At 38.3% G+C, this 17,216-nt stretch overlaps 1 protein-coding gene across 6 annotated transcripts in view; it reads left to right on the top strand.

The window, feature by feature from the left end:
* Positions 1-17,216, top strand: part of MSI2 (musashi RNA binding protein 2) — a 379,996-nt gene that overhangs the window by 308,663 nt on the left and 54,117 nt on the right. For 5 of the 6 annotated variants that reach the window (XM_077836436.1, XM_077836435.1, XM_077836438.1 and 2 more), the window contains one exon: positions 4,917-4,991. In XM_077836436.1, the coding sequence (XP_077692562.1) occupies positions 4,917-4,991 (75 nt within the window). Of the gene's footprint in view, positions 1-4,916; positions 4,992-10,911; positions 12,449-17,216 lie in introns of those variants that run through there. The other variant, XM_077836441.1, reaches the window with a different exon arrangement.

Here is a 17,216-nt window from a genome sequence, read left to right as displayed (position 1 = left end):
CACGGCCAGTGTCCCCTGGTTTAAATGGCCCTGACCATGCCACCATACCTCCCTCCCACTCCCCTTCCCTGTCAGCCTGACTATAGTGTATACGTAACGGTGGGTCACAAAAAAAGTGAAAATGCAGTTGGTGGGTTACCTTAGTAAAATGTTTGGGAATCAGTGAAGTTGTAATCGCTCGTTGCCTCAGCACTGTAAAATAGGAATAATGACACTTCCTTTATCCTGCCCTTTATCTACTGAGATTGTAAGCTTTTCAGGGCAGGGACTCCCTGGCTTTTTGCATTTGTGGTGCACCTAGCACAGTGGGGATCCTAGTTGCGCCTTCTAGGCACTGCTGAAATACAAGTAATAATACTAATGACATGCTGTGTGATCTTGGATAAATCACTCAGCTGCCCTGTGCCTCAGTTTCCCTGTTGGTAAAATGGCTATAATAGCTTCTTTACAGAGTATTAACAGTTGAATATTTATCAAGTGCTTTGATATCATCAGAAAAAATGTAATTCTAAGTGTAAAAAAAAGTAATATATTTCCCATTTATTTTGTCCTATAAACTGAATGCAAGTTTAATCTCTGTTGGATGATTTTCTATTTAAAGACCACTTGAATTTATTACACAGTGGTATTTGGCTCTGCTGCTGTTTTTCATGTGTTTCCTATAGCTACAATAGGAAATGCCTATGCAGTGTAATTGTAATGGCCAGTCAATGTGTATATATTTAAAACAGCGTTCACTGTTCTATCGTGTGTAAAGCCTAGGGGAAATGTTTTGGCGGGAATTTGTATGCGTGGAAAAATACAGATTCAGCAACACGGAAATGTTTAATGACTTCATGTCTATTTTGCTGAATTGTTTGTGCTGGAAGAAAAATAATTCCGAAGAAGCGTAAATATTTCAGTTTGACATTTTCTAAATGAAACATCCTAAGTTTCTTGGTTTCTTGAAATGACTTGGTTTTGTAATTTCCTTCTATTTTATTTACAAAAATGCAAAAACATTTAAAAAAACCCAAACACTTAACAGTTAAACAAAATGTTTTGTTCAACCAGAAACTTTATATATTTTTTTGGCATTTCCATTGTGCCAAAATTTTGAAAACATTTTGTTTTCCGGTCTAGTGAGTAAAAGCCCAATCTGCACGGGGGGAAATTGGGTGGCTGCATTATCAATAGCACATTAACATCTTGCTGGAAAATTTTTTCCCCCCAGTATTTTTTGGAACTGTGAACAAACCACATGACTACATGTGTGGCAGCACCTGTGGCAGAGATAAAGACAAAAACTTCACCGCTAAAGTTTAAGGGTCAGATTCTCAGGTGGTGTGTTCCACTGAGCATCTTCCGCCAGCTGAAGTTCTGGCCCTAAGTCAGCATGAATACTGGCAAAGCTTCCATCTGAGCTGTCTAGTTGGGTCAGTAATTTAACAGCAGACTAGAGACACTTTCCAACTGACCTAAGAGATGGAATATATAAGATCTGCCTTGCCATCTTCGGTTAGGGAGACAGAACTGAGTAAAAGTTGTGTTGTAAAACCGTTTTTGATTGCTGATTTAAATTTGCTCTTTCATGGACTGGACGATCTCTCTTCAAGGGAGGTAATCCAGGCAAAACCTTGATTTTGAGTTTAGCAACAAGAGGTAATTACTGAGAGATTGATCATCCGCTAGAAGTACTGAAGCAAATAAATTGCTCAGTGCCCAGTGCAGGATGAGAATGGCAGCTAATGGAAATGGTGGATAGGTCGGCTGGACCATAATTTGGCTTGATGAAGCATCCACATGGGCATGGTGCTAATGTGCTATTGATATGCAGCCAGCCAATTTCCCCCGTGCAGATTGGGCTTTGACTCGTTAGAGCAGAGCTGGGCATCGCAGCAGTAAATGAAGAGGAAAATTGAAGTAATGCTGTATTATAAATTTATGATTTCATCTGCCTGACCTAGAGAATGTTCTGTGATGGAAGATACAGATTAGAACCTCTATCCAGTCAGCTGTGTATTTTGTCTTTGTTGTTAGAAACGATACAGTCTGGGGGGGGTGAAGGGGGGGTCACAAGTGTCTTTACAGTCGTCTCACTGGTTGGCTTCAGGTATCCCTTTTTAAGGCTGTTCTATTAGGGTAACAGCATCGCTTGCCCAGTAAGCCTGCACAAGGGAATAAGGTGTGAAGTTCCTTGGGTTTCTGTGTGGAAGGGGAGAATGGGCTTAGTGGGGTTGCTACTATCCTCCTCACATAGGTGGGTGATCAGGGAAAGGAAGTGGTGGTTTCACTCTGAAACTCTGCCCCGCACTATGCCACCAGTGAGCTGTAGCTCACGAAAGCTCATGCTCAAATAAATTGGTTAGTCTCTAAGGTGCCACAAGTACTCCTTTTCTTTTAGTGATGCTAATGGGGCTACTTAGTTTGCAAACAATCAGTTTATCACTATTATTGTTTTTTAAATGGTTTGTAAAGCTTATCTCTGAAAGGTCTGATTTAATGACAGATTTCTAAGGAATCCTGCTGTTGAGCTGTGAAATAAATATTCAGGAGATAACTAATGTAGGTACATATTTATTTAAAGCACCAATGTCCTGTGTTATGGTCACATGCCTGCTTTTCTCCTACACCCCTTTAATCCCTTTATCAAAATTCATACAAGCATTTAATTTTCTGGTTTTAAAACATGATTAATAGTAAACTGTATGAAACACAAATTCTATCTGAAATGGAAGGACTTGCTGTGTCAGCAAAATAACTGTAAAGTATTTTGGAAATAGTCGCTTTTTAAAGAATAAATAAAAATAGAGGTATGAGACCTTGGAAAAAATTTTCAGTTGTAAACAAACAAACAAAACCAACCATACATATCAATGAGCTTAAAGCCAAATACAATTTCCTTTAATGTCAAGGAAAAAATTCCCATTGACTTCAAAGGGAGTTGCATCAAGACTTTGATGATGAGACAGTGGGTTTGGGGAGAAAGGCAGAAAGCTGATCACTGCCCAGTAATTGTGGAGAAGACTGTGCAGTGTTTGTTGGTGCTAGAAATATAAATACTCCTGATAAGACTAGGCAGGCGAAGTTTGAGAACTGTAAGTGATGTTTGAAAAACGTGCCAGCTTTGTAGAGGGTAACACAAGGTGGTCACTGTAACTCTCAGTCTTGGTGAATGGAGCACTACTGGAACCTGCGAAAAGGCAGTTAACTTATCGGCCTCGATGCAAATAGAATAAAGCATGGAGAAAGCACATAACCCCTACACAGCTGACAGAATGTGCATCATTTTAGACAAGAGTTTTGATTTCCAGAAGTGAGGCTGTCCAGGACCCTGCTGCCTTCAGAACAAAACCGCATGTTTTAGACTATGTCTTTGCTCAAAAACACCATGCTGCGGGGGTGGGTGCGGGTGGAGTTTGAGGGAGATACAAAATAAATGAAGTAGGGTCCTCGCTATCTGAACAGGAGGAATTTAAGAACATAGATAGAACACTCATGCAGATAAATGGGACAGGACTCAGGACTTCAGTGGGAGTCAGATCTACCCCTTAATCTCTGATCTTTAAACCCATGGGGCTTTAAATTCTGCCTTGATTTACTATATGTACGCATAGCTGCCACTGAAATTAACAGAGGTGGATGTAATTTAGCCTTTTCTGATCCTCTTCTAGTGTTCACTCCATCTCCATTCAGCATTCCAGGGTCACTCACGCTACCCAGTGCAAGGGGTGGGATTCTCAGGTGCTCCTGTAGACTCTTAAAGAGCCAAAAGCAGGTTTTTCTCTTGAGCATAGATAAACCTACTGTCTTTATATAATACAGTAGAATTCTTACCTATGATTGCCTATTGGACAAAAAAAAGCCAAATGGCACAGTCTCTGTGCATGACAGCCCTGTCTACGCTAGCAAATTGACTTGTTGCTCTCAGCCGTGGCCAGCAATGGATTCCACTGAACAAGAGTTCACGCCAGTTTACTTGTTAATGAGAATGTGACCAAACCAGCTTGCTCTAATTCTCAGTGCTGTTACCCAAATCTCCGTCATGCTTTCAGTAATATTGCTTGAAATGGTTTTGTCCTCTTTGCAACACTGTTTTCTTCCACCATCTGCAATGTACCTCTGGGGTTTGTAGCTGTAGATTTTACAGGCTTTTTTTTTTCTGTGTTACACAAGCATGGTTTTTTTCCACCATGTTATGTGACTGCTGAAACCTTATGTTAAATTGTACACCATTTGTTGTTCAATATATTTGCTTACACATTTTTATTTACAACAAAGTGTCCTTGAATGGTATTGCCCTAATAAGAAAATAGCAAATACTTTGTTTGATTGTAGCTGTTACAAGTCGCTTCAGGAAAAATTTCTTATCTGTTGAATTTTACTTTCCTGAAAAACTAAAACCTCTTTGACTCTCTAGTTCCTTGGTATTGCTGCCTCTAACTCTTTGATGTGTTAACTGTTGTCCTTCACACTCTTGGGATGAAGAATTACTAGTACCTTAATCTCCAACTGTCAATAACTCTGAAGCAAAGTACATTCATTGTAAGCTCTCCAAATGTCAGAGCAAACCCGTGTTATGTGTTTAGCCTTAGCATTTGGCATTTACTCTTCTAGCTAAAAAGTATGCACAGTCCTTGGACTTCAGATACCAAAGTGAATGTTAATTATATGAGTGACAGATCTCATATGCATAGCAAAAGGAGAAAGTGATCAGGAAGAGTAGCATGTGTCTGCAGATGTTTTATTTTCCTTCAAGATGAAAAATTTTCCTGCAGTTCTGCATGAGAAGAGTAAACTGTGTTCTTTCATACCTTGTGTAAAAGTCAAATTTCCTTTTCGCCCATCCAGTGTGTTAATGTTACATTAGATGTAGGAGCAAAGAGTAAAACCTTACTAATCTGCCATTTTCTTTTATTCATATTTCTGCATTCAAGGTTACCCGAATTTTGTTGCAACATATGGCAGAGGATATCCTGGATTTGCCCCAAGTTACAGCTATCAGTTCCCAGGTATGTACATTTCATTTGGAGATTGATTGATTTATTTAAATCCATAGCTGCAAGCTGAGGCAGGAAAATCTGCAGGGAAGCATTTCATGCGATGATAAATTGTGACCATTTTGAAGATACATATATATATATATATATGTATCTTCAAATAATATATACATAAGGATATTGCCAAGATTGTTGTTAATATAATGTGTTAATTGGTACTGGTTATTTGAAAACAAAGTTTTTAATTTTAAAAAAATTAACCAGAATGATAATTTAAGAGCTATTGCCATCCCTTTGCTGGGGTTAATTTTTTTTCCTTTTTCTATGTACATATTCTACAGTAAGCTTATATTTGTTAGGGATGCAGTTCTGGAGTAAAAAGTCCAACGTGAGTGTATTTTATATAGATGTCTCTGGTGACCTTCATAGAGTCGGGTGTCTAATGGTGCTCAATCTAATTCTTTCTTCACGTTTGTTTAGTTCCCTCCACCCCCACCCCCACCCCTTCCCTTTTGTGTGGCTGTCAAAGATTTGCTGCATTTAGTGATTTCTATTCACTGGAAGTTTAATACTGCCACTCATAATTTTTGATCTCCTAAGGTTCTAAAGTGGTAGGCTGGCTTTTAACGTAACACAGCGTGGATTTCATCTGGGGACTTTGAAAAGGCAGTCACTGAAACTAGTTCTCCCTATATTTTGCTTTATGCCAGTGCAGCTTAGAACTTAAATTGGAAATGACAGATGATTTTTTTTTTTTATTTCACCTTAAGAATTCTAAGGGAGATTTTAGAAGCAGAGTCATGACTAATACTAATACTGCTAACTAATAGCTAAGGCCTTCCAGGACACCATGGAAAGGAAATCTATGTTGTGTTATACATTAAATTCATTAGCGTGCCATGTCATTTGGGTCACACATGATCAGTTCCACCACCTTGCACTGTTTATTTAATTGCTTAGAAAGAGAATGTTAGAAGCACAACTTTGCTCAGGTTAAGAACATAAGAACGGCAATACTGGGTCAGACCAATGGTCCATCTAGCCCAGTATCCTGTCTTCCAAGCTAGATGCTTCAGAGGGAATGAACAGAACAGGGTAATTTATTGAGTGATCCATCTCCTGTTGTCCAGTCCCAGCTTCTGGCAGTCAGAGGCTTAGGTACACCTTGGCATAGACTTGCGTCCCCCACCATTTTGGCAAATAGACATTGGTGGAACTATCCTCCATGAACTTATCTAGTTCTTTTTTTGAACCCAGTTATATTTTTGGCCTTCACAATATCCCCTGGCAACGAGTTCCACAGGTTGACTATGTGTTGCATGAGGAAGTACTTCCTTTTGTTTGTTTTAAATGTGCTGCCTATTAATTTCATTGGGTGACCCCTGGTTCTTGTGTTATGTGAAGGGGTAAATAACACTTCTTTGTTCATTTTCCCCATGCCATTCATGATTATATAGACCTATATCATATCCCCCCATAATCGTCTCTTTTCTAAACCGACCGGTCCCAGTCTTTTTAATCTTTCATCGTATGTTCCATACCCCTAATCATTTTTGTTGCCCTTCTCTGTCCTCCTTCCAATTCTAATATATCTTTTTTGAGATGGGGCAACCAGAACTGCACGCAGTATTAAGAAACCAAGTTTAACTGTCTCTTTAATGAAAATGCTACAGGTAAAGGACAGGGTTTTTAAGCAAAGAAGAAAACAAGACCCTTATGGAGAAAATCTCTAGAACAATACTGGGTCAGACCAATTTAAATTCTACAGATAGGTTTAAATATTTTATAGAAAGGATTAAAATTGTTTATTAAATTCTATAGGACAGAGTAATTTCCATGTAACGCTATCTAGTTCCTTTGGAACCATAGTGGTTTCTATAGAAGTTTTCCATAAAGGGAAGTGTTGGTTTTGTTGTTGATTATTTTGACATTTTACAAATGTTGAGACTCTGGTTTCTGTAAGTGTGTAAGTGCTTTTAAGAATATCTGTTTAAGAAAACTAACCAAAAAAAACCCCTTTGTCTAAGATATTAAGTCTAAAAATTGACCTTCTTTGACCATTTTTCTATACATTTGCTCTTCTGGTAAGAAACACAGAAGGAATCAGATTCCAGATTGAGAACCAGCCTTCATTTCTCATGTCCCAGGCCAGCTGGGGTTGGGAGAGCTTCAAAGGCAGAAAGTTCAGCTCCCTCTTTGGCTCTTGTTAATTTTTGATCCAGCTGGGTGAAAAGGGTGCTGTTGCTGTATAGTGATCTCCTCTGGCTAACTGCAGGTATAGTGTTCACTTCCCCTCGCCAGAGGAAGAGTCATTACAGTGTGGGGCATCTTTTAAGAATGCAGCGTGAAGGGGAAAATGCCATCTCGGAAGAGCCTTCAGAAACTTCTCCGGCACCTTGTTTTATAGGTATTCCTTTAAGCCACAAACTGTACTCTTATTGCTCTGCCGTACGTAACTAAAAAATTGTATAGCAGGGGTGTTAATCGCCCAGCCCATTTGACATATACTGTATATCCAGCCCCCTTGATGAATGTGGATCTGTAGGATTAAAAAACAAATATTCCATTTCTGCCTCTTGTGCTTGTAAATGTAACATGACCCAGCGCATTGCTGTCTTCATTTGAAATAGTTCAGTGTGATGGCAACTGCTCCTGTGGCAAAGGAGTGCTAATGCTGAAGTACAATGATATCTCGCTGAAGTGCGTGTTTACAAACCACATCAGTGTTCAATGGCGGGCATGATTTGCACATGCAGTTACTTCTGTTGTGCATGCAAATTTGGTAAAAGCACACACAAATGGTCAAATAAACAAGGGCTGTAGTAGCAATTTTTCTAAAGGTGCCCTGCATCACTTTTAACCCAACGGAGTCATGCAGTGAACATAATTGGAACTTTACTAATAGTTTAATTGCTATTTATAAGGATCATATTCTGCTGCTGTTCTTTGTACAAACCTCCCATTGACACCATTGGGAGAACTGCTGTATCGAGGGAAATAGCCCTGGCTAACAGGCCATAATTAAAAATGTTGTCAGCCCTCTTCACAAAATAGGTTTGACCGCTCAGCTGTATGGTATATGTGTCATTTTCACAAGTACTCTTCATAATATTAAAGCCATCCAGATGTGGCACAAAAATGCATACAATCCATTTCAACACCTGTTTTGAGCTAATCGCATTTGAATATAAGGTGGTGAGAATTTTTTTTTAAAGTGCGTTTGCACATTGTCTCAGGACTTGGTTTTCAGGTTCTCATGACTTCTTGAATCAGATGGAGCTATATGAAGAAAGGACAGACAATGAAAAATGGTTTTAATAAACTAAATGATTAAAATTGACAGGACTAGCAACTAATTGTAAAGATATCGTTTAACTCTAACTATCATTATATGTGTTTTTATTTAGGGGCCTCTAGCTATTGCTTAGACTTGCACTTCATAAGAAACTGTGTAAATGTATTTATTCCCCACAAACAAATTTTTTAAAATACGTTGTTGTTTTTTAAAAACGCTTACTCCATTTTTTTAATGAACTCTTCAAATACTTGACTCTTGTGAAGCACATTTAAGGATCTCAAAGCATCTTATAAATATTAATCTTCACAGCACTCTCTGGAATGTTAGCCCATATGCAATATCGAATATTGGAGTGTCAGACCCCTTTTACAAGTTGGCAGATGAAGGCACGGAATTTAAAGGTGCAGTGGTGCCCTTACGGCACAGCTTATGCTAGGAGGTGGTGCCAAGGTGTAGTGAGTGCCCAGTGGCTGTTCCCAGAGTTAGGCACAATATTTTCAGTACTACTTAAGGGGACAGCATGTTCCAAATCTCCTGCCTCTTTGCTAGCCTCTGTGTAAGGGAGGGCAAGGATGGAGATTGTATCCCAGCTGTTGTACAAGGATGCATTGAAAGGACGAGAGCTCCTGCGTTGTTGTGCTGAAAGACGCAGGAGAACGGATTCACAATTTCACTAGACGCTACCACTTTAAATGCCACAGTGTCAAGCCAGTACTTGGGGCCATACCTTGCACCTAGGACACCCATTGGAATTGTTGGGAGATTTAGGTGCTCAAGGAGTGCAGTATCATGCCCTCAGTAATGCCAAATACTTGTATCAATTCTGCATCCTACTAGCTGCTACCACGCAGAGAGGGCAATGAACGATGTGCACACAGCTGTTCTGTCTATAAGACTGCAGTTCCCTGGTAAGGGAGAAGGATGTTCTGGTGAGGAAATGCTGTAGGTAGGGGACCAAAGTTCAATATGTTATCTGTATCACCGGAACTTAGAGAGGGGTTTTATATGCAGAGTTCAGAGAATATTGCATGCTAACATATCTTTGTCACATCTTTCATATAAATGTTGATTAAATTAATGCTACTTTATTGATTTGTCTTAATGTACCTAAGCTGCTTTTGTTGTTCTCTGCATTTTCCTTTCGCATCCTCTCTACAAACCTGAGACTGGAAGCCATTTTTTTCAGGGTTTATTTTTTGAAAATGACCCTTCTTCCTGCTTTCACAGCAATCAAGGTTTTGAACAGTACAGGCTGTTACAAATGAGCAGAGAAAAGGAAGCTTTTAATAAAGCATAAGAAATCAGTACACTTATTAAAAAAAAATACTAGAGTATTCAACAGCATAGGCCAAGTTTTCCAAGGTGCCTAAATTGCATTCATAATATTTTCTCATGCATGTTTTTGCACATGCAGAAGCGCCCCTTTGCGTGCATGGAGGTGGGGTTCTGAGCATGGAAACAGGTGAGCATGCAAACTTTGCAGAGCAAAATATGGGCTTGTATACCCTTTAAAAAAATAAAAATAAAAATGACCTACACACCCAAAACGTTGTTGTATTGTGATTAAAGAAGAACTGTTTGGGTCATTTCTACAAAATACTCTATTTTTTTTTCTTTCTTTTCTTTTCCTTGAAGGCTTGTCCCAAAACACTACAGTTTGCAATATCTTAGGGTTTTAGGCTGCTATCTATCACCATAGTATTGAAGTAAAAGCAGTGTTCTCTGTGGGATTTCACTAAAAAAGACGATCCCCACACTATTTCAGTTTGGCTGCATCTTCTCTTGGGTCATTCTACCAGCAGATCTCATGGCAAGGCTGAATGAAAGAAATGAGTTTGTTGTAGCTAAATGCCTTGATATGAGTACATACACTTATCCTTCATTATCTCATATGTCAGAATGCTACTTTAAATGGTTTGTTATGGAGCAGTCCTGACGTCGCTGCTTATTAGAGTACAGATGTGTCACAGAACCTTAATATAGTGCTCTTCTGATGTCTGTGCTATAATAAGTCAGCTAATTTCAAGGAAATTATAGTGTTCCTTGTATTATAAAAATAAAGTATTGCAAAACTGTGCTATTAACAGTTACCATTTCAAAGAACTGTATTATGGTTGCATCTATTTTAATATCAGCGCCCTTTAGTCCAGTTGCCTTTTCAGGTTACACCAACCATTTTCTTTTTCTTTTCTTTTTTTAAAATGCCAGCAGTCAATATTGTGTTGTAATGTGATATTTACTGTTGTCAAAGCGAAACAATGCTACAAATGTCATGATCCACCTGTTTGCATTTTTGTTTTGGTCATTTGGAAAGAAGGTTCTTTGCTCTCTCACTATTTGTCTGTTTGAATGATGCCCCCTCTGTCTCCTGTATTATACTTCGATCGAAGTAGGTGACAGCCCTTAGCTTGAAAGGCAGCAGGAATGTAAATCACTTTGGCAACTGTTCTATCTTCTCTCATCAAGTTTTTTTTCTCTAGGCTTTAATAGCTTAGTACATAGTCATTTTAAAATTATTATTATTATAATCACTCCCTATCCTGTTTCACTTTTTTATTTTATTTTTTTTTTTAATTTCTGGGACTTATCTTTTCAGTTTAATCTATTAATTTCTGTTCTTATTTCACTTTGCAGACTATTTGCCGATTTCACAAGACATAATTTTTATCAACTAGTTCTTAAAGATGCATAACAAATTAATCGGGGTTTACTACAGTGCTAATGAGAGAAAGAGACAGACAGAGACAGCCTGGGTGGTCCATGTTTAATATCAATGTCCACTGAAAAAATGCTGCTCTTACTGGCTGGTTTGATTGACTGGACTTATTTTTTTTATTATTATTATTATTATTATTATTATTTTTAAAGGCTCCATATCCTCACTGCTTGAGTTTGCTTTTTCTTATTTTTGTTTCCTCTGCTTTATATGAGTTTTTAATGCCCACACGGAATGTAACTCACAAAGAGAATGGAGGCGGGCGTTAGTTGACGTTATAAAGGCATGACTTCTCACAAACTTTGTAGAAATAATTTTAGGGAAATGGAAATTATGATGAAGTCCTATAAAAAGCCCCCAAACTGAAATGTTGATGCTTTTTGATATACAGCATATTTAGTATCAATAAAAGTCGTCATTATCATGCAGGAGGGCTGGTAACATATAGCTAAGATTATTGGGCAAGCCAGACAACTGAATCTAATTATTCAAAGTATTATGATCATGTATCCGTGAAAATTTAATCTGTGAAGTTGGCAATTGCATGATTATTACTTATTTGTTTTTACAGATCTTTCAGTAGTTGAAATTCTAATAACTGAGAGTTCTGTTTTGAAAACAGAAAAGTTTGACTATGGTGATGTCTCCCTGAAAGTGTTCATCAAAGTAAGCTGTGGGTAATTAGAGGCTACCAACCCCCCCACCCCCCACCTCCAAAACAAACACTAAATCATCCCATTCTTCCACACATAGGAAAAAAATAATAAAATAACCACCTTCAAAGCTCTTAGACAGTTCCCTGTCTTGGAATAGGCTATGCTTTCCGAAGTTCAGATGCTGTCGTCACTTTTACCTCCAGGCTTCACTTGTAAACCACTGGCAGAATTAAAGTTCTTGCAAGAACAGCAGGAACTGAGCTGCCAGCATGAGTAGTGCACCTCTTAACCTTTAACCTCTGCACAAATATATGAAGTGTTTTATACGTCTTCCCATTATTGGCTTTGTTTCTAACAGAACTAAGTTCTGAGCTGTATGGTTGAAAGCACACGTTGCATTTAAATTCTCCTTTTTATTAAAAAAAAAAAGTGCTTCTAACAATTTTATAAGTTTGTGAGAAGTAAATTGCATGCTTACAGTAGAACTGTAATGCATTTTAATGTTTGTTAATCCACTTGTTTAAAATGTCCGTGTCCAAGGCTCTACATACACACCTATGCTGTTCTTTTCATTAAAGATGCTTGATGTAATAATTGGTTAGTTTCCTTTTTATTCTTCTGCTTTTTTAAAATCTGTATGGCTTTTTTATTATTTTGTTTTGGTTTTGCTATGAATTGCTTTGCTTTTGTGAACTTTTCCTAGTGTGCATGATTTGCAAACATTTCGGCTATTGTCAATTTTCTCATTTTGTAAATAGTTCATCTGTGCTTTTTTTTTTTAATTACTTTTTTTTCCTGTAAGCAACTGAGGTAGAAAAAAAAAACAATAATAAATCGTTTACAATGGACAAGCTGTGTTGCTGCTCTCTTAGCTTGCAGTTTCATATTTTGGTTTGGACATACCAAATAACCAGTACCAATGACAATTTAATAAAAGAATAAAAAGATCATCACTTGAAGTGTGTGACCCACTGTTTGAAGAACTCACGGAGTGAATATTGCATATTAGATATGTTTACAGCAGAGATGATAAAACGAGAAAGACACATTTATAGTGTTGGTGAAGAATACCTACATGTTAAAGCAGCATTATTCTTATAAAGTCTGATTCTGCACCATTAACTTCAGTGGACTTTGTGCCATCGGCAGCAGTGGGGTGAGGATCAGATCCATACGCTGTTTGTGAACTCTTTTGCACTGATGAGGAGAGATCTGTTTTTGGAGTGAAACACATTTAAATATTAAAAGAAAATAAATAACAGCCCTGTCATCATTTAAAAAAAGACTACCCTAGGTGGGAGCGCAAGAGTTGCCCCGTGCAGAGCCCTTTGCAGATCAATACCTGTGACTCCTCCTTGGACGTTTGTAATTGAAATGTGTTTCTTTACCGGAATTATATTTTCCTCCATCATAGTCATGGTGGATTGTCATTGCAGGGTTTTGACTGTTGGAATTATTTCTTGGGGTTTTTAATTATTTTTTTCAGCACAGTGAAGTGTTTAGATATGGGGGGAGGGGAGAAGCAAATATTTATATGAACTTTTCAGAGAAAAGAAAAATGTATTTACTTATTATTTATATTACAGTAGTGCCTAGGAGGCCCAATCATGGACCAAGTCCCCATTGCGCTAGGCACTGTACTACCACGGAACAAAAAGAGGAGTCCCTGCCCCCAAATAGCTGACAATCTAAGATAACTTTTAGGTTTTCCATTATTGACAGTATTTTTAAAAATATGATTTTAAATCTGAAAGCCTTAGTTTAATTTCTTCCATGGTAGCTACTCAAAACCACGTTACCTTGAAGCCTACTTAGTCTGTGAGTAACTGGTGTAGAAAAGCAATATTCATATAACCGTAACTATCCCATATGCTTTACAGGTAATATAAAGGGCTACATTGTGGATTTGGGGGTGGGGAGGAGGAGAGTTGGGGGTGTCAGGAAGGGGGTAATTTTTGTAATAAATTTTGTAATAATATTTGTAATAATATAATTTAAGGCTCTGTTTGAGAATTTCAGAGAGGAAGAAGGAGGGTCGAGAAATAGTTAAAATATTTACCAACTTATGACGTGAAAAAGAAAATGCCAAAAACCTGCAAGATTTATTCTCTCCCCCCCCCCCCCCCCCCACGACAGCTCTTCACCCCTCACTCTGTTGTGTGCTCCTCACAAGAAATCTACAGTGGGGACCAGCATTTGATTGAGGAGAAGGGAATATATTTGTAGTCTGAATGCATGGCACAAAATAAACGTTTAGGTTTAGCTAGATATTATAGCTAGATAATGTACTTGTAAAAGAGGGGGAGGGGAGCACCATACACAATTTCTGAAAGTAAATGTTGTTCAACTCTGAGGGCCAGATCATCCGCTGGTGTAAACTAGCCTAACACACCTCAGCTGGTGCAAGTCAGCGTAGTTCCACTGGTCTGGTCCTAAATGCATTCTGCTAAAGATGTACATGGCATTTTAAAGACCCAAGACGAGATTCTCATTTACACTAAGGCCACTCTACACTTCTCTGGCAGCGTAACAGTGCTTTAAAGTGGGAGTAAATTATATTCACACTTGGCCCCCTTACCCTGACAGTGTTGTATGGAGGGGGCTTTAGTCAGGTCCCCAGTAGTTGAGCCATGTTGGAAGCAGTAACAAAGCTTGTCACAGTGTGATATTTTAATGACTGATCTTAATTTTTTTTTTTTTTTTCAAAAAAAGTAAACCTGTCTTTGGCATTCTGTGGTTCAAAGTATTGTGGCTGGGTAAACACAAGTCACGTTAGTAAATTGTTTAAACTTGTTATGGTAAGAAATGCAAAACAAAGTTAGAGCTGTTTCTCACTCTTCCTTCTAGCCCTTCCCATACTGCTTAAACGCTGATCTAATCCTTCCAGCACTGCATGCCTTTGTTCACCTAAAAAATGCTGGTGGCGTCTGCATGGTGTAAAATGATTTACAAAGAACTTATTAAATCTACCAGAGTAAGCTTAATTATCATTCTTCAAACCTTTCAGTTTTAATTTCCATCAATGAAAGCAAATGGCAGACTGGACTCTTCCCCCACATATACACATACAAATTAATTTGAAAGTTTGCATGTCTTTCACCTGGGATGAGACGCTGAAGTGCATGCATGCAGGATACATGTGCTTCCCATGAGCAGGGAACCCTTAAAAATGTAGGTAATAAAGTAAAAAATTAATATTTCAGTGCACATAAACCACTAACCATGAAATACCCCATTAAGTTCTGCTTTCTTGGCCGATTAAGTTTGGTGTTTTTTTTGTCGCAGGAAAAATTTTTACCTAGGTTTTAACCCCAATGTAAATACTGTAAGTAGTACTTTCCTTATCCGTACTAGGATCTGTTTTGAATATTATATTTCTAGATAGCCTTGTGGTAATAAGCACTTCCCATTCAGCCTGTCATTCATAAATGCAAATTATATTGTATACATATGCACACACATCCATCTAATAGTCTGTGGAGAAGACAGACAGATGGAAAGCACCACATGAAACAGTTTATCATTCCACTTAATGCACTACTAGATACCATGGTGATGGGTGCAGGTTAAGGAACTGAGTAGAATTCTTAGAACAGGTTAATAAAGAACCAGAAACTGAGCCAGTCACTCAGAAAGGTGCAATCCCCTGACGCCCAGCAGAAGCCCTTTGTATTCTTAGGATGTTTTAGCGCAGAAGAATCTCATTTTCACTTGTACAGGCAAGAGGAATGGTCTGACCTAAAAAATATTACCATGGCCAATAAATTGAGGATGGGATTTTCAGAAGCAATCGGTGTTGGTCCAACTTTGCTCCCACTGGGGTCAATGGTAAAACTCCCATTGATTTCAGTGGCAACAGAGTTAGGCCAACACTGAGCACTTCCAAAGTTTCCAGCCCCTGGAAGTTTCTGGTAGGACCCTTTGCCAGCATAATAACTTCCACGCGGTTTTCCGAACCTCCCACATAAGTGCTTGTGAAGTTTTCCCTAAATGTCATGTCTTAATAAAGTTTCAAAATTTACAAATGTTTTATATATGGATGCCTTAAAAGCCACTCGATAGAAAATGTCCCAAAGCAGTAAAGAACCTCTCAAAATCATTGAATTTGTGAGGGCTGTTAAAACATTCCATGAGGTCAGACCTCCCAGTGCTTGTCTGTCCTCAAGGAATCTATCTCCTGGTTAGGTTCTAACTATTCCACCGATCCATGACCCAGATGTTGAGACTGCTATCAGAGAGAGACAGGGTCATTGCCCTGAAAATGAGCAGTCCCAGGTGGAGGGGGAAAACTAGCCTATCTATTTCGTACTGTAGCTGTGTTGTTTGAATGTGAACTGGCCTCTCTGGGTTTCACAACTTCAGTGCAATAGCAGAGAGCGCTCTTAAATAGTAACTTTGGCTCCTAATAGGCCTCAGCTATAGCAAATGGAAAATTTAATGGGAATAATTATTCACAGGAGCAAAGAGGCATAAAGAAAACGCTCATGTATAGCAGAAATCATGGATAACCCTATAGAAAAAGCAATGTAATCAAATTATGCTGATTCTGATATGTCTAAACCCTACCCTCTAAAGTTAGTTGTAATAGACTGAATAGCATGCAAATGCTCATATAAATATTAAAATACAGATTTAAAATGTAACCTCATGTAATAAGCGGAGCCAGTCAAAAATGAGAACTTTTTTTACAAAAATATTCACAAAAATTTGTCCCCTTCTTTGCATTGGACAATTTTGAAATTACAAATTTTTCAATCTGTTCAAGTAATAAGATTTCAAATCGGGCAGTTACATTTTACGTTACCTCCCAGGAAACCTTTTTCAGGACCTATAATATGCAGACCACTCACTGGCACTGTAAAGGTTTAAAGACCAAGCACTAGGACTCTCTAACCTGACCTCCTGTATAGCACAGGCCCCACCATTTCACCCTGCGATTCCTGCAGTGAAGAGAATTATTCTTTTGTAATATGTAAGTGAACTCTGTTGAACCCAGTAATGTGTGGCTGAACTAGATCTTATCTTTTAGAAAGGCATCGATCTCGATTTATGGCCTTCAGATGACAGAGATTTTACCATCTCTTGGTAATCTGGTCAAATGGTTAATTGTCCTCTGTTAAAATGCATCTTATTTTCAATGTGATTTTTGTCTAACTTCAGCTTCCAGTCATTGGCTCTTGTTAGGCCTTTGCTAAATTCAAGAGATGTATACTGGAGCTAATACTGGAGATCTTCCCCTTTGTAGCACGTATACGTAGAGTTGGAGAATGTTTTTTTATAAGCTAAATGTTTAAACAAAGAAGCTTGTCTTTTTGGTACCTTTTGAAGCAACTGAAATGAGGTCTGAAGCATTGGTGCCACTTGGCTGCACTTGAAATATATGCTTTAATGCTATTCCCTTCAACCCCTTCCTTGTTCAGTCAACAACGGGTGGCCAGAATTCAGAACTTGCATGCTATAATGGCAAGCCTGAATGCGGTGACATCCCTCCCCCTACAATGATAGTTTCATTAATCAATTGTGTTTATTAAAAATGTATGATAATGCCTGGCCTCTAGGTTTAAAAT

Source organism: Eretmochelys imbricata, chromosome 17 (genome assembly GCF_965152235.1).
Source record: "Eretmochelys imbricata isolate rEreImb1 chromosome 17, rEreImb1.hap1, whole genome shotgun sequence".
Taxonomy (NCBI): Eukaryota; Metazoa; Chordata; order Testudines; family Cheloniidae; genus Eretmochelys; species Eretmochelys imbricata.
The sequence above is the reverse complement of the archived record's forward strand: the minus strand, read 5'-3'. Positions and strand labels throughout refer to the sequence as shown.